This window comes from Sorex fumeus, unplaced genomic scaffold, assembly GCF_029834395.1.
Source record: "Sorex fumeus unplaced genomic scaffold, SorFum_2.1 ptg000034l, whole genome shotgun sequence".
Lineage (NCBI taxonomy): Eukaryota > Metazoa > Chordata > Mammalia > Eulipotyphla > Soricidae > Sorex > Sorex fumeus.
In genome coordinates this window covers 34242223-34266057 of record NW_026606091.1, presented here as the reverse complement: position 1 = coordinate 34266057, position 23835 = coordinate 34242223, and the positions used below count along the sequence as shown (strand labels likewise).

The 23835-nt window shown below is 46.1% G+C and overlaps 1 protein-coding gene across 1 annotated transcript in view; it reads right to left on the bottom strand.

Annotated features, from left to right (window-relative positions):
• Positions 1-1371: 1371 nt before the first annotated feature.
• Positions 1372-23835, bottom strand: part of COL15A1 (collagen type XV alpha 1 chain) — a 97083-nt gene continuing 74619 nt past the window's right edge. Inside the window, exons 30-40 of the mRNA XM_056117135.1 lie at positions 22735-22815; positions 22302-22351; positions 22112-22213; positions 21053-21197; positions 10398-10462; positions 8947-9075; positions 8739-8798; positions 7635-7697; positions 4720-4905; positions 3181-3296; positions 1372-2458 (exon numbers count right to left, since the gene is read on the bottom strand). Of these exons, the coding sequence (XP_055973110.1) occupies positions 2245-2458; positions 3181-3296; positions 4720-4905; positions 7635-7697; positions 8739-8798; positions 8947-9075; positions 10398-10462; positions 21053-21197; positions 22112-22213; positions 22302-22351; positions 22735-22815 (1211 nt within the window). The 3' untranslated portion in view covers positions 1372-2244. The remainder of the gene's footprint in view (positions 2459-3180; positions 3297-4719; positions 4906-7634; positions 7698-8738; positions 8799-8946; positions 9076-10397; positions 10463-21052; positions 21198-22111; positions 22214-22301; positions 22352-22734; positions 22816-23835) is intronic.

Genomic DNA, 23835 nt, shown 5'->3' with positions numbered 1-23835 from the left:
GCGTGGATTCCAGGCAAGGGCCTCTGTCAAGGAAAGGTCATGTTCAGTGAAAGGTCATGAGTGGCAGGATTGGGATTCTGACCACTGCTCTGAGGAATAACAAAGTGGTGGGTGGTCCAGGGCCTCTTCCTGTTGGTTATAACCTCCTGTAGACATGAACCTAATGGCTTCCTTGAGTTAGTCAAAAGGGGCTCCCCTTTTTGCTCTCTTTCAGCCCCCCAATTCCCCCTCTCACCTGTAAGCCTTTTGTGGGCCATGATTTTTTTCTGTCATCAAGGCCATGATGACAGAAACTAATGGTCATCGCATGACCTCTGAGCCTCAGCTCCCTCTCTCTCAGGCTCTGTCCATTCTGGATCTCCCCTTGCTACCCCCAGTAACCATGTGCTTGTCCTCAACTATCCATCTTGGAGTTTACAAGCCTATCACTGCCTTCATGCCATTTATCATTCCATCCTCACTGCTCTTCTATCTAGAAGTGGAAGGTTCTGGCTGTCTCTCTCCCTCTGACCCCACCACAGTTTCCTTTCTATTTCAAGGACTGTTTAGTTTAGTTTTGTTTTGTTTTGGGGGACATAGCAATGATCAGGGGTTACTCCTAGCTCTGCACTAAGGAATTACTCCTGGTGGTGCTTGGGGGAACATATGGGATGCCGGGAATAGAACCCCATACAAGGCAAGTGCCCTACCCGCTGTATTATTGCTCCAACCCAAAAAGAATTGTTTCGATGAACTCACTTTGCTCAACTTTCTGGAGCAGCTCAGCTGACCAGGAGGAAATATCCAAGCAAATCAGTGGCCCACTGGTTCTGTTTTTCCTGCAGGTAAAGCCACGAGCCAAAGTTTCAGACTCAGAGTTGAGAGGTGGTGGACAGGCCACCTAGTCCAGTGGTCTCTCAAGCTGAAAATCAGCCCAACCCAGAACAAGTGATTTTCAGAGCCGCCACTTTGGTGTCTCATTTGTCAAGTAGAGATAAAAATACCAACCTTGTAGGGCGATGAGGACAAGTCAATGGGGCATGTAATTCATCTCATGTTTAATAGCTGGGAGCAGAGATTCTGCTTGTCTCAGACCCAGCTCCTGCAGAGAAGAGGGCAGACTTGCCCAAAGTCACGTGTGGCAACAGTTACAGTTCAGCCTGTTTCCCCCATGGGGTTTTTTATGCCCACCCACCCCCAAGATCCCTCACCAGTGGGGGATGAAGGCAGGAGCAAAGGGGCATGATGGGAAAATCTTCCTGTTCTCTGATCATCTCTCAGGGGCTGTAGATGGGACACACAGGGGACAAGGACAGGGTGTAAATATACGCCCACAGCCACACCAGAAATGAAGAATCAAGAATCAAGACAATAGGGCAAGGAGGCGCCTGGAAAAGATGTTTTAATGTTCATTCACGCAGTAAATAAGATCAAAGTCTATGGCACTGAGAGAGATGTTTCTCAGAAAATCCACCCTCGTGAGCCTGTTCATTCAGTTGCAGTTAGTTTGAGGGTTGCCAAAGGGAAGGAAGGGGGTGCAGTGAGGGTGGGGTGGGAAGGGCAGCCTTCAAAGGAAAGCTGGTCTTTATGTGCTATTTCTTTTCTACTGTCAGATTATTTGGCATTTAAACTTTTCCAGCAAGTTGGCTTATATAAACAGATGCCATTCTGAAATACGATTGTGCAAAAATATAAAACTCCTAAAGCATGAAGGCAATAACTCTTTAAGTGGGGAAATCAGTAAGGGTTGTTAATATCAGAAACGTACAAAGAGGATCATTTGAGCGGTTCTGTTTCTCTGGAGGAACAGCGGTCACAAACGATGAGTGGAATATTCCAGAAAGAAGCATGTGTCTGTACATAAGTTAGAAGGTGCGACATTTCTAAACACTGACTTTGCAAGAAAACATGAAGGACGTCTTACACTCAATGTAGTGTTCAAAGGGGGAAGGACTGAAGGATGCAGTAGGCGGGGCCTCAGCTTTTTGTTTCGACTCCCTCCTACCCATGTCAGTGGGGGGACATGGTCACACTGCATGGGGTGTCCTGCAGGATCTAGCACCAATCTGTGAATCAGATTTGATCTTGCCTCCGAGTCCTCATTTCTTCTGTTTTGAGTGTGACTGAGGTATGTTTTCTTCGGTTGTTGTTTGCAATGGAAGCGGATTGAAGACTGTACTATTTACAACATTTAAACAGGTTCAGTTTCAGTGTCAACTCTTCACGTAAGGAAAACGAAAACTCATGAGAAGCCTCAGAAGATCATCACTTCCGAGCATCAGTCAGGAAACTATTTTCAATGCACAGAACAATGAGCCTGCTCGCACAGCTATAGGGGTTCTGCTCCAGAACCTTCCCCGAGCTCAGTGGAGAGGCGTAGCCCGTGTTCTCCACGCGGGCGGTCCTCCATGCTTCACAGTAGTTGTCCACCAGACGGACGCCGTGAGTGGTGGAGCCGTGCCAAACCACCTTTTGGGGCCTAAAAAAAAAATTGTCATTGTGAACTTTTAGGTACTTCTTCATGGCACAACTCAGGGAACAAAACTGAAGACAGCCAGTGAATGGAGCCAAACTCCTATACTCCCACTCTCTGACCCCAAACCACCTCCGTCGATTTTCTGGATATCTTCTGGATATCTTTGTCCATATCCAGCTGCCCTGTTCTCCTTCCACACTCTCTGTTAACATGGCTTTGAGTCTCTTCTCCTGTGGGCCTCTGAGTTGGAATGACCTCTCTCTTAATGGTCAGACCAGTGATTCCTTCTCTTGTTTGAAAAGATGACATTAAATGCCTCCTCCTGCAGGAAGTTCTCTTTATTCTCACCCCTAGATAAGAATGTTAACGGCCTTGGCAATCCTGTTTCTCTACCAAGGAAGAGTCACATTTACCATGTATTAAGTGCCTCTTGCATGGTCTCTGATCTCATGGTGCTCCTTTAATTCTTACAGCATCCTAGGGTACAGTAATGGTTATATGGCCCATGGAAAGGTGAGGCGGCCAGGCCCCTCATGAGGCAGCCAGACATGGCAGCTGGGTCCTGGCTTTGAGGCCAGGGAATTCTCCATCGGTTCTGGCTGCCTCATGGAGGCTTTCTGCTCACCATACCCTAGAATGACAGCTGATCAAACACTCCCCTAGTTAGAAGATCCCCTGAGACAGTCTCCTATGCATCTCCTTGGAGGGTTCTTAGCCCTACTCACCAAGAAGGATCCGTCATTACATTTCGGCCATCAAAGGAGTATATGGGAACATTTGCGTTGAACTGACCTCCATGGCCAGTGAAAATGGAGTCCCAGTTGTCAAAAAGGACTTGCCCCTACAAAAACAAAACGTGCCATTACAATCATTATCCCATCAGCCTGCAGATGAATGAGCTCTTTATTACTACTTCAAGGCAAAGGTACCCCCTCCCCCACCCACCCTTGTGTGGAAGCACAACCCCCAACCCCAGAGCCCACACAAAGCAGAAACTCAAAGCTTGCGGTTTGGTTTGTAGATCCAGTCTGGGACCCTCTGAGTTCTCTGGTTTTATTTTGGAGGTCACTTTTCTTATTTTATGTGTATAAAGTCTCCTCCTTGGCTGAAATGTGCTTCTGACCTTCTGATATTGGTGGTACTGGATCCTGAGTTTCATGCTTCTGACTGATGTGTCTCTGACTACTTTCCTAGAATGAGCCCCGTTCCCTCCTGTTATCTACTGTATTCCAAGAGTACAAATATTTTGAGAGGGTGAATGTGAGGGGACAGAACCTTGGGAGAGAAGATACAAAGATCTGGGGCTGGAGGCATCAGAGAGCTTGTTAGCCTCAGGGTTCCCCACTGGAGTGATGGGGTCCCAGGGACACAAAAGCTCTCTAAGTACCTTTGAGATCTAGTTAGATTTTTTTTTGGGGGGGGTGAGATTGTTTCTTTTTGGATCATACCCAGCAATGTTCAGGACTTACTCCTGGCTCCACACTCAGGAATCACTCCTGGTGGTGCTCAGATATGGATGCCAGGGATCAAACTCAAGTTGGCTACATGTAAGGCAAGTGTCCTACCTGCTGTACTATGGCTCCATCCCCCTGGGGTAGATGTGTGAACAGCATCTGAGCTGCTCCTGTTGCCTAGAAGGATGCTTTCCAGGTTCTCACTTAGGGAGGAAACCCCCTGTGAATGGGGCAGAGAACCATCTGCCAGGTCCTGGTAGCTGAGATGTGCTGGATTTGAAAAGCTAGTATGTGACAAAGAGATGCTGATTTGGACAACCACTGCTCTGCCTGCTGGGCCCCTCAGTGGGTACCTCTGAGAGGGCATCCGTGGGCCAGCTAGAGCCCCCAGTGGCAGGAGTCAAGGACGCCAAACTTAGTGTATGGTGATTTGGAGCAAACGGCTTGCTTTCTCTCTCTCAGTCTCCATTGGAGAGCTTAATTTAAAGTGAGAAAAAAACCCCACTTTTATTGGAACCATCTATTAATAGAAGAACAATGCCTTTTCAACTCCCCAAAGAACTAAGGAAGTGAATAGGCTACTACTATTCCTTCTCTGTGCTTCAAGACTCAAGTTGTTTAAGCAGGAAGGGCTTATCTTAAGCGTTGAGATAAGGAAGCAAAGACTCAGAGAGGTTATCCACCCTGCCAGTCACACAGTCAGTTGGGCCGGGCTATACCTTGAACCCTCACATCTCTGATGAGGGCCAATGCCCCAGTCCTCATCGGGGCCAGGACTTCCAGGGGACCGGGGGCACTGCCTGTTTTTACCTTGAGATTCACGATGGGAAGGCTGAACCTCTCGGCTTTCCGCACAATGGTGGAGAGGTCTTGCAGGTGAGTGGATAAGAACGCCCTGTAGGTGGACAGCAGACCCGCAGCCCTGGCCTGCTGGAAGCATTGAAAGTCGGCACGAATATCCCCAGAGAAGGGTGAGTTCAGGGCCACGAGGTGCAGCTGAAACAAGCAAGAGAAAAGTTGTTGCTGTCAGAGCTAGACGCAAACTCCATATTGGGGGTTGCTAAGCAGCCCCTAGACTCCTGGGCGGAGGGATGGTGAGGGGGAAGGACTGGGGGCAGCACCTTCAGCCTTCATGTGAGGTCATCATTTCAGCACCATAGAGGAGTAAAGTCTCCTACAAACAAACTCCTGGGGGTGGGGAGCTGTACCGTGGGCAAGAGGTTTGCCTTGCCAAGAGTGATTCCTGAACATTGCTGGCATGGCCCCAAATGGTATAAAATCAGTATAGTAACCCCTGAGAATCATAGGTGTGACCCCCCCAAAAAAAAACACAAACAAACAAAAAGTGCTACTTGGGACAAATGCAGCCAAGGGCCACACATAAGCTGAAGTGTCAAGACTGGCCCCGGTCTAAGGGCACTTCTCAGGATGTTTTCTCAATCTCAACAATTTTCCTTCCCATCCTAGAGCAGACAGGAGTCAGCTACATCCTCCAATTTCTCTTTTTTAATTCATCCCTAGTTCTTCCTGCATGGCTGTACTGAGTAGGGACCCCTATCACGCAGCAGCCCCTCCTCTGTCTGAGCTGAGACCTTCCTGGTGGTGGCAGTGGATACTTCTGCCAGCCTGGCCCTGAGGATGGGGAGGATGGGAGGTGCCCTCACTGCCCACTCCAGAGGCCAGGCTCCAGTTCCGCAGGCTGGGCAGGCCCTGGGAGGTCCTGTCAATGGCGCCCATGTATGCGGACGCTGGGACACCGGAGGGCAGAGCGGCTGTGGCCCCTCTGTTTCCAGACAGCGTGCAGCTGCCACTGAGCGGCTTGGCTGGAATTTGGTGTTCCTCTGCCAGGGGCCCCTGGGAGAGGTGTGGGGTGACTACATGCACTCCTGATCCTGCCTGTCTCTGCCTACCATTCTGAAGGAGAAGCAGAGATAAGAGTCTGGAATGTGGATGGTTGTTCTAAACAGTGAGGTTGGGAGTGATTGGTCAATGTTGGCCTTTCTCTATTTGCTGACCCGATTTTATATTGAATACGAGGCATTTTTAGGAAGGTAATAGTGTTATAACAAAGTGTTAAAAACGGTTATTTTGTGGAAGATTGCCATCTGGGTAAAATCATGGGCGCTGCACTATTTTCTTCTCCGTTCTTTTTATTCACTCTCCAAATTTTCTCTGATGCATATGCATTACTTTAGAATTTATAAAGTGCTATTTAAAGATTCCTTTAGTGTCGATGTAGCTCCTGAAAGCCCCCATTTTAATCCCGGAGTTACTTGATCTTCCTGTCAGAGAGAAACTTTGTGAAGGGTGAATCTCTCCAGTCTTGTTCCTCCTTGCTTCCCACGGGCTCCTCAGCCAAAGCACGGTGGCGTTCTGGGAATGCTTTTCTTCACTTCCTATGTTTTGGAGACTCTCGGGTGAGGCCGTACTCAGTGGTGCTCAGGGTTTACTCCTTGCTCTGTGCTCAGGGATCACTCCTGGCAGTGGCAGGTGGGGATGAGAATGGAGTCTACCTCTTGCACGGGCCTTAACCCCTATACTATGTCTCCAGCTCCCTTTTCTCCCCTCTTCATTATTCTGATTGCCTTCTGGGCAGCCCCAAGGCTTCTGGCTTCAGCCTTGGTTGGCTTCTTCATCCTCTGTAGCCTCTTTGTCCATCCTGGATTCTCAGCTCCCTTCTCAGTAGTCCTTCTTCCAGCCCCTTTTTAATTTTTGCTGCTTGGTGTCACATCTCTTCTCTCCAGACAGCATCTCCTTTGGGAGTTTTGCCATCTTGTCCCTCTGTTGAGGACCCTCACTGAGTGTCTCTCTCCGGCCCCAGACCATGGGGAGCTTTCAGACCTCTACACCCAAGTCCTTCCAGGTCATGGCCATGAGATTCCTGCGTACCTGTGCCTGCCTGTGAGCTATGAACAGAACTCAGGGAAAGGCTGCCCTAGAGGAAACATGAATTCTGCCCAGCACAGGCCTTGTTCTTTGAAAGTGACCTACAAGCCTGACCTTGGCCACTGCAGCTGTCCAGTCACACAGAGCGGGGGCAGCACTAAACAGGCCCACTTCTCTGACCTCTCCTGGAGTCCTGGAGCCTTAGTGCCCTGTACTGGCCCCTGAGATCCATCAGTAGACTTTACTGTTACTCCCTACTTTTAGTTTACTTTCGGGCCATACCTGGTGGTGCTCAGGGCTCACTCCTGGCAGGGCTCAGGGGGACCCTATGAGGTGCCGGGGATTGAACTGGGGTCGGCTTTGTACAAGACAAGCCCCCTGCCCACTGTACTATCTTTCAGGCCTTTGTTGTGCCCTCTCCCTCTGTCCTTTCTCTAGCATCTGGCTTGTTAAACTCAGCCAGGGTGAGGTCTGGAGACAGTGCTGCCGCAGTGGGAGAGACGTGATGCACAGCGGATGGGGGTGCGGCTTGCTTCTGAAGCTGTGGCTCAAGATATGGGGGATTCAAAAAAAGTGGCAACAGGAAAAGGTTTCTGAACGTGCCACCGCCAGAAATAAATTCAAAATCCGACATGTCCTGAATCGTGGGCGTTTCTGGCAGCGCTCACTCGGGTTATGCTTTCTCTGGTGATGAGAAGGGTCACGAGGGGAAAAGGTGAAGCAGCCCTGCTCGAGGCTACAGGCTCCCACCTAGGCTATGGGAACTGTCCCCGAGCCTGAGGCCCTGCGCATGGGAGACACATGTTTGGGATTAGCACAGTGAAGGCGTTTGGACTTACCGAGGGCCTCACGTAGTTGGCGCTTAAGGCAGGCAGCTGTGGAGGCTGAACGTGATGTGACTGCTGGATAGGAAAGGAGAGCAAGCAGTTGCGAATATGCTTCCGAGCTGTTCTCCAAACACAGAGTACAGAGCACAGCAACTCAGGGTCCACCCGGGTCTTTGGACCACACCTCACTGCAAAGAGTCTCATGCTCAAATGATAAACTGTGCCCCAGGAAGGATGGTGTGTGTGTGTGTGTGTGTGTGTGTGTGTGTGTGCGCATGTGTGCATGTGTGCATGCGTGCTTTTGTGTGTGTGTGTATGTGTGTGTGCATGTGTGCGTGTGTGCATGCCTGCTTTTGTGTGTGTGTGTGTGTGTGTGTGGTTATGCTTTATCTTCGAGAATGCACTCCAAACCAGTAAACCACTTCACTGCACAGGGCAGCCACCTCTTCAGAACCTCAGTTTTCCATCTGCAACCTGGAGGTGACTGCACCTGGCTCAGAAGGTAGCCTAAAACAGGGGTCAGGTAAATGGTTGATGTGTTTAGTGGGCAAAGAATTCTTACAGTGCTTAAAAGCAATAGATTTCTTAGACCTATGATCAGGATGAGGAACCGTGTGTGTGTGTGTGTGTGTGTGTGTGTGTCTGTGTGTGTGTGTGTGGTGTGTGCCAAGGGCCATTTGGATTTTACAACACCATTCGAGAGCCACTCACTACAGGCAGGCAGATGACAGGAAGCATCCGTATCTCTTCCATCATGGTTCAAGGCCAGACCATAGGAAATGGTCTTATACGATATGGTGTATGGGCTGGATATTCCCCATGCCTGGCTTTTTCCAAAGCAATGATTTCACAGTTGAGTAAACTGAGGCCACATGAGGAGAAACCTGGCCCCAGGAGGGTTTAACTATGACACAAGAGCAGCCGCTAGCCTGTTGTCCCTCCATTCTGCGGTGAGAACATTCTGTTGGCACTTGCTAAACTTGGGGTTTCCTTTAGACAGCAGAACGGGTACATGGACATCCAGAGTTTGGAGAGGTCAGAAGAAACATGCAGAGGGACTCAGTTCGTGCTGCTGAACAAAGAAGGAGTGAGAAGTAAGGCTGGGAAACAACTCACGTGGCTCGACAATGCTGGGGGTGGCAGGCTGTCGGCGGGAACGGGGATCAGCTCTCCCAGCTTTAAGGAAAAGAGTACAATGAAATTGAAACACCCGCTAGAAATGGTTCCCCTATTTCCAAAACAGAAAAACAGCATCTGCAGGAGAAGATCAATAGTTTTTCAAAGGTTGGGGAAGGCGTTCTGTTAAGGGAAGTTTCAAAATTACCTGTAATTTTTTCCAGCCATCCCGGACTCGAATAAAAAACTCCGTGCTGTCCCTCAGGTAGATGAAGGTCCCTTCTATCACCAAATGTGCGTTCTGCAGCATGTCACCCATGGTGCCGAAGGATGTGACCTGCCACATGAGTAGAGGTCCACATACTGTGTTAGGGTGGGGGCGCCTGAAGCTGCCTCTCTGCAGCATCAAATAGGAGTCCCCTCATATTCCACAAAGGACTGAGTGTGCCACTATCCACCGGCATTCAGAACCACACTGATCCACAGTTCCTCAGAGGTAGAACACAGCTCTGAGTTACAGTGAACAGGACTTTAAATGACAATGCATAGATAAAAGCAAGGAAGATAATCTTCTGTGGGATCAAAGGCAGTCAGAAACTGTGAGCAGAATTATATCTTGGGTTTGAGCATTGGCAAAATGAGTGGGAGGTTCTGTCATTTACATCTTTCTAACGCTCCCATGCTGTTCCTGGAAGGTGGCCGTGTTTGTTTACATGTGCGGCAATGAATGGAAGCAAGTGAGCAGCTCTGCGTGGGTCTTGTACCTCTTAATTTATTTATTTTTGCCTAGCTGAATTGTTACAATAGCAAGCACATGGTAGACACGGAGGTGTGTCATCTCTATCTAAGGCACTGCCAAAAATTAGACAGCTATTTTGGCATACCCGGGGACAGATATAAAAGCTGCAAAAAAACAAACAAAAAAAAAACCTATCAAAAAAGCATCATCTTTCAAATAAGCATCAGCCAGGGGAGGCTTTTGTTTTGTTTTGTTTTGTTTTTTATTTCATCTGAGAAATTTTATTTAAAAAATTAATTTTCCTCCTGGCCTTAGAAGAAATGACTTTATGCATTAGAATGGCTTCAGCCAGTCTCTCCCCGCAAGGTTGTAAATCCCATCATCTTCTAGACAGGTCTTTTAATTTGGCCACCAAATCCTCCCCTCCCCTCCTTCACCTTCCCCCTCCCCCCTACACACACTAAAATTCACAAAGACCAAAGCACATTCCTAGGAATCCTGACATTCTTGTGCTGGATTTATCCATTGTCCTGTGGAGTGCTGTACCCTGTGCTCCAATGATCTGGAATGTACTGAGAGTAGCACCAAGCTCCTTGGGCAGAATGGAGCCAGCTGAGTTCCTCATACTAGACCTGACCAGCACAGGATCTGCTGAGATCTTTAAACATCATGCTTATGTTTTCTGATGTCCTATGCTTGGCTCTTACTGGCTCTGATATCTGTGATTCTATTGGTCCTTATCAAATCATCAATTAAGGAAGGGGGGGGAATAGAACTTACATCATACATAATTTTGGGGTTTATACTTAAGAAGTCAGTGAAGTATCTATACCATACCCATTCCTTTCTTTGGACTTAAACCAATCCTAGTGTTCTGGAGGCTTAATTCCAACCCGAAAAGCCAAACTAGCCAGACTCACCAGGTTTCGGGATCCAGGTAACCCTGGCTGTCCAGGAGGGCCAGGAGGGCCAGGAAGGGCCACAGCTAAGACAAAAAAGAGAAGAAAAGTTACCCCCAACAACAAGCTCTGACAGAGGCCTTGGGGGTTGGCTGGTCACTTATGAAAGGAGGGAGAGTATGCAAACCCTGGTTTACAGCCCGGCACAGCAGTGAATCTTGGCTGGTGCATCTCTGGAGCTCTGGCCCCAGGATGTGATGCAGCCGTGGGAACCATTTGGGGAAAAAAACAAGAACCTCAGTTTCAGCCATGAATTAAGTCATGCCAAGGAACTTTTCAGTTCCACCAGGGGAGGCCTGTCTGTGATTTCTGCTGTGTGGATAAGCCAGTTTGAATCAGATTCTCTGTCATTTGCATCCCAGCCTTACTTCACTCATGAGAGAAGCAGAAGACAGAAGAGAGTCTTGGAAAGAGGCTGGGCTGCAGAGAGAGCTTGAGGTGGTGCTGAGACAAGAGCCCATGAGGCCAGGAACTTGGGCCTTCGACTGTCAATTCCCAGTTCCTGTGATCTTGGAGAAACAAAAGTGCTCAGAATCCCTGCTTCCTCATCTATGAAATGTACGCAGGCAGTTCTTTTCAGTGGACTTGGTGAGAACTGATGAAAATGCAAACCAGGAATGGGATTTGCATCAGTATAGTATTATTCCGAGGTTTTTAGTTTTTTTGAAAAGTCACAGTGTCCTTTAAAATGAGAGGAAGGCCTCAGGGGTGTGACTGAGCTGTAGAGGACATGCCATTCCTGACCAAGGCCACTATTGTGCACAATCACCATCACCGCAACATCAAGAACAGAACATTAGATCAAGGTTCACCAACCTAAATCTCTATACAGTGAAAGAAATTATCATTAAAACAAAAACATACCTGTCTGACTAAGAGAAAGTCTCTTCACATCATAAATTTGACAAAGGGCTAATAACTAAGATATGTAAAGATGTCGTGAAGCACAACAACAAGGAAACAAATAACCCCAATAAAAAAAGGGGAGAGAGCCGCAACCATGTCCCACTGCTGCTGCCAGGTAAAGTCATCTACCCATCCTGTTCCAGAGACTCATAATTAAATCTTGAAAGAGATCAACTAACCGCAAAATTTCTTGAATATATCAGTCCTGGCCAGAACTTCTGGGGCGATCTCAGGAGCAGGAAGGGACAAGTTCTTGCCCTACCAAAGCCTCAGTAGCTGTACCCACACATGCTGAAAATTTCAGGAACACAGGGGTTTTGGGGTTGAAATCTCCAAACTTTCTTAGAGTTGGAATGGATGACCCCCCCCACCCACCTCCCATACTTCCAGAAGCTCTGGCGGCCACACCCATGTCCCACCTCCACTTCCATGTAAGTTCACTGCTCAGTTGAATATTCTGGACTTTCTAGACTGATTTTTCTCCAACTGCATTTTCTCCAACAAAATGAGGAGAGGCCTGGGGCCACAGAGATAGTTCTGGAGGTAAGATGATTTCCTCCCAGGCGGCTCACCCCAGTTCAATCTCAGCATGGATGATGGTCCCCAGAGGACCACTGGGGTCACTCCTGAACTTAGAGCCAGGAATAGCTTTTGGGGTCTGCCACTGTAGACTGCAGCTGCAAATGTACTAATGTGACATCCCCAAGCTCTACAATACTAACAGTATACCAGATTGAATGGGAATGTAACATAGATGCCAACTAAGCTCAACAAACAAAACATTAACACAGAAAGCTAAACCAGAAACAAAAGCTTAGTAAAGTCTCAGACGAGGACTTAATGTTTCCATGGTGAGATACAACAATTTTCACGAATTTTATTTTGCTGAAGTATTTTTTTTTATCATTTCATTAGCCATATAACCATTATGGTAATGGTAACAAGCAGTATAAAATAAATTATTGTGGGCCCGCTAAAGGGGTAGGCTTGAGGGGTGGTTAGGAAAATGGAGAAAATGGTGGAGGGAAGGTGACACTGGTTGTGGGATTGGTATGGAATAGTGAATTCTGTAGCAAACCATCACAAACAACTATGTAAACCACAATGTTTAACTAAAGTGGAAAAAATTAAAAATTAGTGGGGCAGGACAGTACAGTGGGTAGGGCAATTGCCTTGCACGTGGCACGCCTGAGTTTGATCCCCGGCATCCCATATGGTCCTCTGAGCATTGCCAGGAGTAATTCCTGAGAGCACAGCCAGGAGTAACCCTTGAGCATTGCCGGGTGTGAGCAAAAAAAGCAAAAATAAATAAATAAAATACAGCAAAAAAAAAAAAAAAATAAAAAGTGGACATGTCCAGCTACAAGACCCGGGGAACCTGAAGACCCCCTTCCTGCCAAGGTGCCCTCTGAGCCAAAGGGGACCCCGCAAGTTTTAGAAGTGTATCAGAAGTAAACTGCTAGCCTGGCAGGCACCAAAGCAGCTCCTCCCCTACAGGTAAAGCAGCAGCAGGGGGCGTGGCCTCCAGGATGGCAGCCGCTCCTGAGGTATCAGTTATTTTCCCCTTTCCCAGCCCCTTGGACTCACATCTCAACCTCTAGTACCTAAAATTCTGACAAGAACAGCCTGGCTATCCCAAACACATTAGGCCAATAATCCAAAAGCCTATCCAATCAAAATACTCCCCAAATTCACCAAAATAACAGTGAATACAAAAATCTGAACAAGCCTCATGTAAAAGAACACATCCCCTGAAGTTGCACTAGAGGCCTCACATAAGTCCCAGAGGAGCACAAAAGAGCCCATCTAGAATCCTCCTTCGCAGCAAGAGGGAGGCCACTGATAGTGAACTGGAGGGACCCACCTCCATACTACCACAGCAATATGAAGAAACAGTGAAGATCCCCACCACGAGAAGTGGGTGAAGAAAAGAGCCCAGAAGCCTCAACAGGGAATACCCACATATGCAATCTCTCCGATAATGAATTCAGAGATGAAATGTTGAGGATTTTCAATGAGCTCAAAGAAACAGTGAAACAGACATCCAGTAAATTAAAGGAAGATATGAAAGAAACAGTGGAACAGACAGCCAATAAAATACAGGAAGAAATGAGAGCAGAAATAAAAAAGCTACAAACAGGAGTGTCACTAATAAAGGATTCGGTAGATGAAATTAAAACCTCAGTGAGTGCCCTCAACAGTAGAATGACAACAGCTCAAGACAGAATCTGTGAGCTTGAAGATGAGCTACAGAAAGCATACAGGAAACAACATATAATGGAAAAAAACCCTCAAAATAATGCTAAGATAAATAAGAGACCTAGGGGATGAATTCAAGAAGAACAACATAAGAATCATCAGAGAACAACATAAGAATCAATGAAATTGCAACAGTTAAAGATATCACTGCTGAGAAGTTCCCAGAGCTGGAGAATGCAGACATCCAGTTCCAAGAAGCCCGAAGGGTACCAGCTAAAAGAGACCCTAATAAAAAGACTTCAAGACACGATAATCAGAACGATGAATACCGCAGATAGAGACTCAATACTGCAAGCATCAAGGTCAAAGAAGGAAATCACATACAAAGGAGATTCCCTTATAGCAGACTTTTCAGAGGAAACCGACTGAGCTTGAAGACAGTGTTGGGATATAGTGGAAATACTCAATGAAATGAACACCTCACCAAGAGTACTTTATCTGGCTAAACTCTCACTAAAACTCAAAGGAGCGATATTCTACTTCATGGATAAACAACAGCTCAGGAACTTCATAGACTCAAAATCAACCTTAGAAGAAGGACTGGAGGGACTACTGGAAGACAAGACAAACCCCTACAAACACAACAAACCTCTACAAAAAGATTACACAAAGCCCCATGACAATAATATCTCTCAATGTCAATGTAAATGCACAAATTAAGAGACACAGAGTGGCAAAATGGTTAAAAAAACTGAATCCAACATTCTGCTGCCTAGAAGAAATACATCTGAACAGTCAAAGAAAGCACAGACTCAAAGTCAAGGATGGAAAACAGTTCTTCAAGCAAACAACTCCCTCAAAAAAGCTAGGGTGGCCATACTAGTATCCAACAACACAGATTTCAGGCTGAAATATATTAAAAGGGACAGGGAAGGCCATTTTTAATAACAAGGGATATGTACATCAGGAAGAAATCTCATTCCTACATATATATACACCCAGTGAGGGGCCAGCAAAATACTTAAAACAACTTCTAATAGACTTCAAGGAGGACATTGGTAGCAACATAATAGTAATTGGACACTTCAACACCACCTTATCATCTCTTGATGATCAACAAGATTAAAACTCAGCAAGGAAGTACAGGCTCTGAAGGAAGAAATGGAAGATAGAGGACTTATAGATATATTAGCTTTTTCATCCCCCCAAAACTGAATACACATTCTTTTCTAGTGCACATGGAACATTTCCCAAGATAGACCATATACTGGGACACAAAACATACTTCAATAGATTAAAAAAGATGGAAATTGTAGCAACTATCTTTTTAGACCACAAGGCATTGGAGATTGAAGTTAATCACACACAGAAATGGGAATCAAATCAAACACCTGGAAATTAAACAGCTGAATATTGAACAACGAGTGGGTCAGAGAGGAAATCAAGGAAGAAATCAAAAGATTCCTAGAAACAAATGAGAATGAAGACAGGAGCTACCAGAACTTGAGGGACACAGCTAAAGCAGTGTTATGGGGAAAATTTTTAGCTCTGCAAGTGTTTCTCAAGAAGAAAGAAAGGGTCTATATAAATAACTTGACTTCACAGCTTAAGATCTTAGAAAATGATCAACAAAAGGAGCCCAAACCAGGCAGGAGGAAAAAATAATAAAACTAGAGCAGAAATTAACGAGCTGGATTCCCTAAAAACAACCTAAAAGATCAACAAAATCAAGAGCTGCTTCTTTAAAAAAAATAACAATATTAATAAACCACTAGCAAGACTCACAAAGAAAGAGAGAGAGAACCCTAATAAACTGAATCAGAAATGAAAAGGGGGACATCACAACAGAAATCAAAAAAACTCAAAAGATCATCAAAGATTACTTTGAAAGTTTGTATGTCACGAAACAAGAGAACCTGGAAGAAATGGATTAATTCCTGGACTCCTATAACCTCCTAAGACTGAACCAAGAAGATTTGGAATACCAGAATAGACCTATCACTATCAAGGAAATTGAAAAAGTAATTAAAATCTTCCCCCCAAAAAAAGCTCAGGTTCAGATGGATTCATTACTTCCAAACATGTAAAAAATAATAAAGCTAGAGCAGAAATTAACGAGTTTCTATGAGGCATATATTAAACAGTTTCTATGAGGCATATATCACACTAATACCAAAAACCGATAGAAACACTACCACAAAAAAAGAAAATTACAGGCAGATATCTCTGATGAACACTGATGCAATGATCCTCAACAAAATATTAGCAAATAGAATCCAATGGCTCATCAAAAAGATCATACACTATGACCAAGCGTGATTCATCCCAGGAATGGAAGGATGGTTTAACATTTGCAAGTCAATCAACATAATCCATCATATCAATAAAAAAGGATAAAAACTATATGATCATATCAATAGATGCAGAGAAAGCATTTGATAAGATCCAGCACCCATTTATGATGAAAACTCACCAAAATGGGAATTGAAGGAACTTTCCTCAATATAGTCAAAGCCATCTGCCACAAGCCTACAACAAGCATTAATCTCAACAGGGAAAAACTAAAAGCCTTCCCTCTAAGATCAGGGACAAGACAAAGATGCCCACTCTCACCACTTCTATTCAATAAGTACTGGAAGTAATTGCCATAGCAATTAGGCAAGAAGAAGATATTAAGGGCATCCATATAGGAAAGGAAGAAATCAAGTTCTCACTATTTGCAGATGACATGATACTACACTTAAAGAACTCTATGGCCTCTACCAAGAAGCTCCTAGAAATAATAGTTTTGATGTCATTGGTCCCTCAAAGATCATCATTCTATCCTGGTGACACCATACTGATTACTGGCCTCATTGACCAAGAATCTCTGGGCCTCCTGAGCACTGGTTGGGAGCTTCCCTCTCCCCTATGCCCTCAACAAAGTGAGAAAAGCTGAACTAATACTTCACCAAAGAAGATATACAGATAGCCAATAGGCACATGAAAACAAATTGTTCATTATCATTTATTATTAGGAAAGTGCAAAAATTAAAATAACAATGAGGTATCACCTCATGAGAATGGCCTATAGAGAAAAAAAATAGAACCAGAAGTAACAAGTACTGGAGTATATGTAGAGAAAAAGGAACCATCGTGTAATGTAAATTGGTCCAGCCTCTATGGAAAACAGTTTGGAGAATTCTCAAAAAATTAAAACTAGACCTACTGTCTGATCTAGCCATTCTACTCCTAGGTATAAATCCAAATCACACAAACAAATACAAATTTGAAAAGATGTATGCACACCTATATTCACCGTAGCACTGATTACAAAAGACTACATATGGAAACAACACAAATGCCCAATGACAGATGAGTGGATGAGAGTTATAAATAATGGAATTCTACTCAGCTATAATAAAAAATAGAATCTTGCTGTTTCTTTTTTAAAAACATGGATGAAACTAGACAGAATCATGCTAAGCAATATTAGAAAGAAAAGAACAAATACCACTCACTAAATGATCTTACTCATTTTACTCATGTCTGGTATAAAGAGAAACCAAACATGGGGCAGAATGACGACAGTACAAAGGGTAAGACATTTGCCTTGCATGTAGTCAATGTGGGTTTGATTCCTGGCATCTCACATGGCATCTCCCAAGCCAATCAGGACTGATCACTGAGCACAGAGACAGGAGAAAACACTGAGCACCACTGGGTTTGACTCCAAAACCAAAAAATAAATAAAGAAAAGAAAGAAAAGAAAAAAATAAAGAAACCAAACAAACAAGGATCCAAGGAAAACAAACCCTCACACTCTGACCACAGAACTGAGGTTACCAGGGGGGTGATAGGGGGTGGGCTAGAGTCCAGTGGACTGTGGTGAAGAAATACTGCCAATTTGTTGATGGGTGTGGCAGGGAACACAATACCTCTAAAACACAGAAACATTATAGTCATGTTAACTAGTGTTACCTCAAAAAAAAATTAATGATCAGATGCCAACCCCGCTCCCCAACCAAGAAAGCAAGCAAGCAAAGCAAGGCTATTACCCTCTTAGCTAGAAAAATTGTCCCTGAAAATTTCTACATATAACTTTAGCAGGATGGCAGATCTATTGAATTCTCTAGGAGTTCATGGTTCCCCAAATGAAAAGCTGCCACTTTAGGTGAATATAAAGGATTATAACACCTAATCTTTTGCTTTCCTCTTCCTCTCTAAAGTGCTATACTCCTCACCAAATCTGCAAAACTTTCAGCAGAGGTTAGGATGTTTACAGGAAGCCCAGTAAAATTATATATGAGATTTTGGGGGGCTGTGGCAAGTAAGCTCCAACACGAGATGTGAAAGTCCATAACAGGGGCTGGAGCGATAGTACAGCACGTAGGGTGTTTGCCTTGCACGCGACGAACTTGGGTTCTATCCCTGGCATCCCATATGATCCCCTGAGCACTGCTAGGAGTAATTCCTGAGCATTGGCAGGTGTGACCCAAAAAGAAAAAAAAGAAAGAAAGAAAGAAAGAAAGAAAGAAAAACCCAGTCCATAACAGGTCCTAATGTCAATAAGAGCAGACTTCACATGGACCCCTACCATCCTCTTCCTAATGCGTGTGACCTTCAGTGAGACACTTTACCTCTCTGAGCTTCAGTGTTTTCATCCATGAAACGAGTTTTATTTTATTATCAGTCTCATCTCCCTCCCTGGGCTATCATGAAGATCAGATGGGATAACGGGCAAGAGAGCATCTTGTAAACTTAATTGCCATACATTATGTGAAGGGCAATATTAGTTCATTGGAGCAAGGCATGATGGGACCCTACAGTCAGGCTCTTTTGGACAACAGACTCTCTGCAAACTACAGCTTCCCTATACATTGTCTCCTCCTACTTTTTCCAAATCCAATTTCTTCCTAAAAGTTAGCTGGGCTCCTCAGGTTCTGATTCACTCAGCACCTCCATTCTTCTGTGGTACTAGTATAGTCATCTTCTCTTGGACTCTACCTTTTCGCTTTGACAGGCATTTGGCTCCAGACGGAGCTACCATGTTCTCATGTAATTCAACTTCCTACAGGTGAGTGGCCTAAGTGGGCCCAAGACAGGCCAAATCGAAGGAACTTTCTGGCCTTTCACCATCCCAGGACTGTCAGCTCAAACTTAAAAAACCGAGATTTCTGGCTGATGGAGGAGGCTTTATGTCATCAGCTGCTGTCCTTCCCATCCTTCTCCATCCTACAGCATGAAGGTAAGAAGTGCAGTGAAGAAGCACCAGATGCCTGAAGCTAAAGAACAGAGAGGAACTGACAGAGATGCACAGGGAGGCCACACAGGGGTGAGCCCCTGTGTCAGGATGTCCCCGAGGTCCATATAGATTCAGCCTCTCATGCAAACTGACGGCTCACCTCCTCCTTCACAGCCAACTTATTTCCCTTCAGTGTGTGCTAAGTTGAGTTTTGCTTTTGTCATTCACAGTCCTAAGAGCCAAGAATGAAGGCAAAGTTACAGCCCCAGCCCCAATGCCAACCTCTCTAGAAGGCTCTCTCTGATGCCCTGACATCAGCTCTTCCCAGGTGTTCTCCCACTGGCCTGACTAAGGTTCATTTTTGCTGGTAAGAATGTCTTTAGTAGTGGTTAGAGAGATAGCACAGAGGGGAAGAAGCTTCCCTTGTACACAGCCAACCCAGGTTCCAATCCCTGGGACCCTGAACCCCGTGAGGATTGATCGTTGAGCACAGAATCAGGAATAAGCCCTGTGGCCCAAATATCCACGCTCCAAGAAAAAAATGTATATTATAGAAGAAAAACTGGCTGTGTGTGTGTGTGTATAAAGCAAAGTAGTTATATTTATAAAAATTCAGAAAAAATGTGTGTGTATGTGTGTGTGTATGAGAGAGAGAGAGAGAGAGAGAGAGAGAGAGAGAGAGAGAGAGAGAACAGGCTTCTCTAGAGAAAAAAGTCTCACACTGACTGTTATGTTGTTACTCTTACTTTCTAGTGTGGGCACAAGGGAAAAAAGCAGAGACCTTGGAACTATGGACTGGGGCCTTAATTCTGTAAGTACCATGAATAGCTCTGTGACCTTGGAGAGGTTCCTAAATGTCTCTGGGTTAAACCTGTCTCAACTGTAAATGAGGGAGTGAATCATTTCCTCAAAGGAAAACAAAAGAGTTTAATAAAATAAGGTAGTAAAAAAGAATCTAGGAGTGTAGCTGACACTTGGTAAATGTACAACAGAAGGAGATTTTTCTTTCCTGTCACCCCTTTTCATTTGAGGAATTATGGAACCAAACGGTGAAGAGACTTTTCTCACTGAGAGCTAGAGTTCACACTGACCCTTGAGCTCCACAGGCCCCCGCGAGGATAAAGCAGCCAAGAAGCTTCCACCCCCCCACCCCCCACCCACAACCCCCCACGGAAAGCTCTTTAGTATTATTATCCTGTAGGGAAATCCATAGTTGGTAGGGCATTTGCCTTGCATGAGGCTGACCCGGGTTTGATTTCTCCGCCCCTCTCGGGGAGCCTGGCAAGCTACCAAGAGTATCCTGCCTGCACGGTAGAGCCTGGCAAGCTCCCTGTGGCATATTCAGTATGCCAAAAATAGTAACAACAAGTCTCACAATGGAGATGTTACTGGTGCCCGCTCAAGCAAATAGATGAACAATGGGAGGACAATGTTACAGTGCAGGGAAATCCCAAAGCAACTATGAGAAAGTCCTTCACAGGTATGAGGGTGCAGTTAGAATGAAAAAGATAAAATGGTAAATACTGCTGAAGGCAAGGAGAAACTTGAACTTTTTCACTGCTAGAGCCAAACATTACAAACACTCTGGAAAAGAGTCAAGGGTTCCCCCCTCAAAGTAACGTCTGGAATAATTCTATGTATGACCCAGCAATTCCTCTCATGGGCACAAACCCAAGAGAATGGAAAATATGGGTTCTCATAAAAATTCAAACTGGAATGTTTAGCATAGAAATATTCACAGTAGCCCCAAATGGCAACAGCCCAAACATCTACCAGCTGCTGACTGAAGAATGAAATGTGTGACCCCCTTACAACAGTCAGTCATAAAAAAAGGAAGGATGAGATGCCAGAAGCCACAATAGCTTCCAAAAATGCTACTGAGAGGAGTCAGAGTCAAGAGGCCATGCTGTGTGATTCCTGTCATATGGAAGCCTCAGGAGAGGAAAATTCACAGAGACAGACAGTGAAAGATTAATGGCTGGGGACGGCAAGTGACCGTCGAGTGGTACCAGGTTTCTTTGGGAGGTGACAGGAATGTTCTGGAATCAGAACCATGGCGATGACTGTACATCATCTCCATGGTTCTGATATATTAAAAAACAAAGATATATTACAAAACAAAGCCAAAACTGAATGGTACTGTTCAAACAGGGGGACTGTACATCAGATCTCAGCCTAAAGACAGATAGGAAACTCCTCAGACACGGAGCTCTGACACACCACTGGACCCAGTGTCCATGAGCACAGAAGCAGGCATGACGGCAAGGCTGCTAACCACAGGACTCACCTGCTCCCAGGATGGCTGGAGGACCTGGCGGTCCTGGGGGTCCTGGGGGTCCAGGGACACCAGGTCTTCCAAAGCCAGGTGGTCCAGGTAGGCCTGGAGCCCCTGGGGGTCCTTGGGGCCCAATGATTGTCTCCCCTTTCTGGCCCTGTCAAGATAAGCACATAGTGACAGAAGAGAGAGAAGAGAGAGAGAGAGAGGAGAGAGAGAGGAGAGAGAGAGAGAAAGAGAGAGAGAGAGAAAGAGAGAGGGAGAGAGGAGAGCTGTCAGTCACTGCAGGTCCCATCCCTTCTCCTGAAGGGGACAGTCAGAGAAGTTAGGCAATCCCAGCTGTCCTTACATCTGAGTCCCAGACACTCTCAGGGAGGCACAGGAATTAGGGATCAGCAGGTTGACATGTAGTGAAGGGCATTGGGCAGAGTCCCTGAGAGCCCTGAGTCAGAAGGGCTCAGTCTTTTCATTACATAGATGTAGAAACTGAGACCTAGAGAGGAAAAGGTTTGCCCAGAGCCTCACTGCAAAGACCCACAAAGCATTCCTGGTTTTGGTAGCTGAATACTCCTGGGGTGAGCTCTGGGAGCAGAGAATGTTCCTGGTTTGTCTGTGAGAGTCAGTAGTCTGGCCATCGTCTTGTTGGAGGTCAAACTCTATTTTCTCTTTTGGGGCCTGGAGAAACTTCTTGTCTGAAGAAGACCAGGCCTGTCTAAGGGCATCTTTTCTGGCAAAATTTGAGAAGCATCCAATTGCCCCTTTTAAAACATCTCCCTCACCTCCCTTTCTGCCTTCACTGCATCTACGGTGACTGACTCTGTGTTGCGTGAACAACGTCTCATCGAGGACACAATATAATATGGTAGAATGGTGAGTGAGCTGGAAGCTGCCTGGGCCCACTCCCTTCCTCTGGGCCACATACTGCATCAGTGAAAGCCATCAGGTTAGGCCCTGACGTCAGTACAGGCTGCAGAGACCAACACTTGCTCCAACTGTCTGGTCCTACAGGGGCTTCCAGGAAAGCTGTGTGACTCAAGGAGGAAGGTGACAGGGAGGAGGCTCAATACTCACAGCTGCACCCGGATATCCCGGCAGGCCTGGAGGCCCAGACATAAAGAAGTCGCTGTGAGGATCCCCCTTCTCTCCTCTGATGCCTCTGTCTCCATTCTCCCCCTAGAAGCAGAGAACATTAAATAAGAGAAGGACAAAGGCACCCCGAAAACTTACAAGCACGCAGTCAATCCTGAAGGGAAACGTGTACCTTCAAGCTGTTGATGAAGTGACTCAGGTAAACCGGATCAATGGGGGGTCCTGGAGATATAAAGCTTCGTGAAATTCACAATCATAGTCTCAGACATTGAGAAACAAAGTCTCCCACTGGCTTCCATGATGTTTGCTTAGGACAATTCATGTTGGCAAACAAAGGGAGCTTGGACTTGGGGACAGAACCATCTCTGCTCTGGGCTCCAAATAGGCCCTACAGTGTGGGTTCCATGGCACGTCCCCTCTCTGCACCATGAAAAATGGGAATATCTGGCATCTTTTGACAATGATCCATCTGGGACGCTCAGTGCCCAGGACTAGGTCTGGATCTACAAGCCATGGTGGCCACATTCTTGGTCTTAATTCCTGGCTCAGATGTCTCAGGAAAAAAGAAAACTCAAACACAAACCCCCCAATTAGAGCTGGAATACCTGGTGGTCCCTGGGCTCCCTGTTCGCCTTTTTCTCCTTTGGAGCCGGGAAGACCCCAGGATCCTTTTTCGCCTTTGACACCTGTCACCAAACACATATGTTAAAAACCAGCTTCGCCTTCTAGATTACAATCTGCTTAAATTCATCTACTTGTGGCATCTCTCAAGCAGTTCCCAGGATGTGTGTGGTGGTGCAGGCCTGCAGGTTTGGTGCCTGGTGCTGTTTGGGCCCAGGGGTACTTAGGACACCAAGTGGTGTCAGGTTCAGACCTTACTCTACCTGCAGGACATGTGCTCCAGCCCCGTGAGCCAGCTCCCCACCTGGTCATCTAGTTCCCCATCCAGTGCTGGGACCGGTTTCACACTGAACCCAGTGAGCACAGCTGGCAGGACAAAAGCCCACGGACGGTCTCTAAAATTCTTTGTGAAATGAGAGATCGGGTGGGTGCAGATGGAGCAGACCTGTTTCCTGCTCTTGAGAACTTGTTCTCCCAGCAGACAAGCACACAGCACGTGGTAGGGGGCAGGATGGATGCCCAGTAGGTACCAGCAGAGGACTGGGAGGGGAGAGGAACTCCCCAAGAGCAAATGCACTAAAGGGATTCAGGGATCACTTCTGCAGCTGGAAGAGTGTCAACTGCATGCCCCCCACGTGTATGTACATGTGTGTGCATGTGCACGCGTGCACACACACACACACACACACACAACTGAACTTACATGCTCTCCCTTCTCCCTGACTCTCTACATGGGAAAGGGGCACAGAGGGAACCTCGTGGGGCCTGAGTCTGGACCAAGGAGGATCCCTTCTCCCCACCTTGATGGGATGGTGAGCACTAGGTCTTTGAATTCCTGGTTCATAAACCTGGTGGAGATGGTGCTACCCAGTGCAAAGTTGGGGCATAGAATATAGTCAGGCTTCCCCAGCATTGGGGGAGGGATGTGTCAGCGCATGACACAGCCTGCTGTTGGATGCCAATCCTGAACAAAGCTCATCAATGCAGGCTGAGCGGAACCAAGCAGAACTCACTGAGAAGAGAGAGATCTGTCTCCTTCCAGCCCTCCCAAAGGAATCCCAGGGAAGGAGAAAGCAAACACAGTT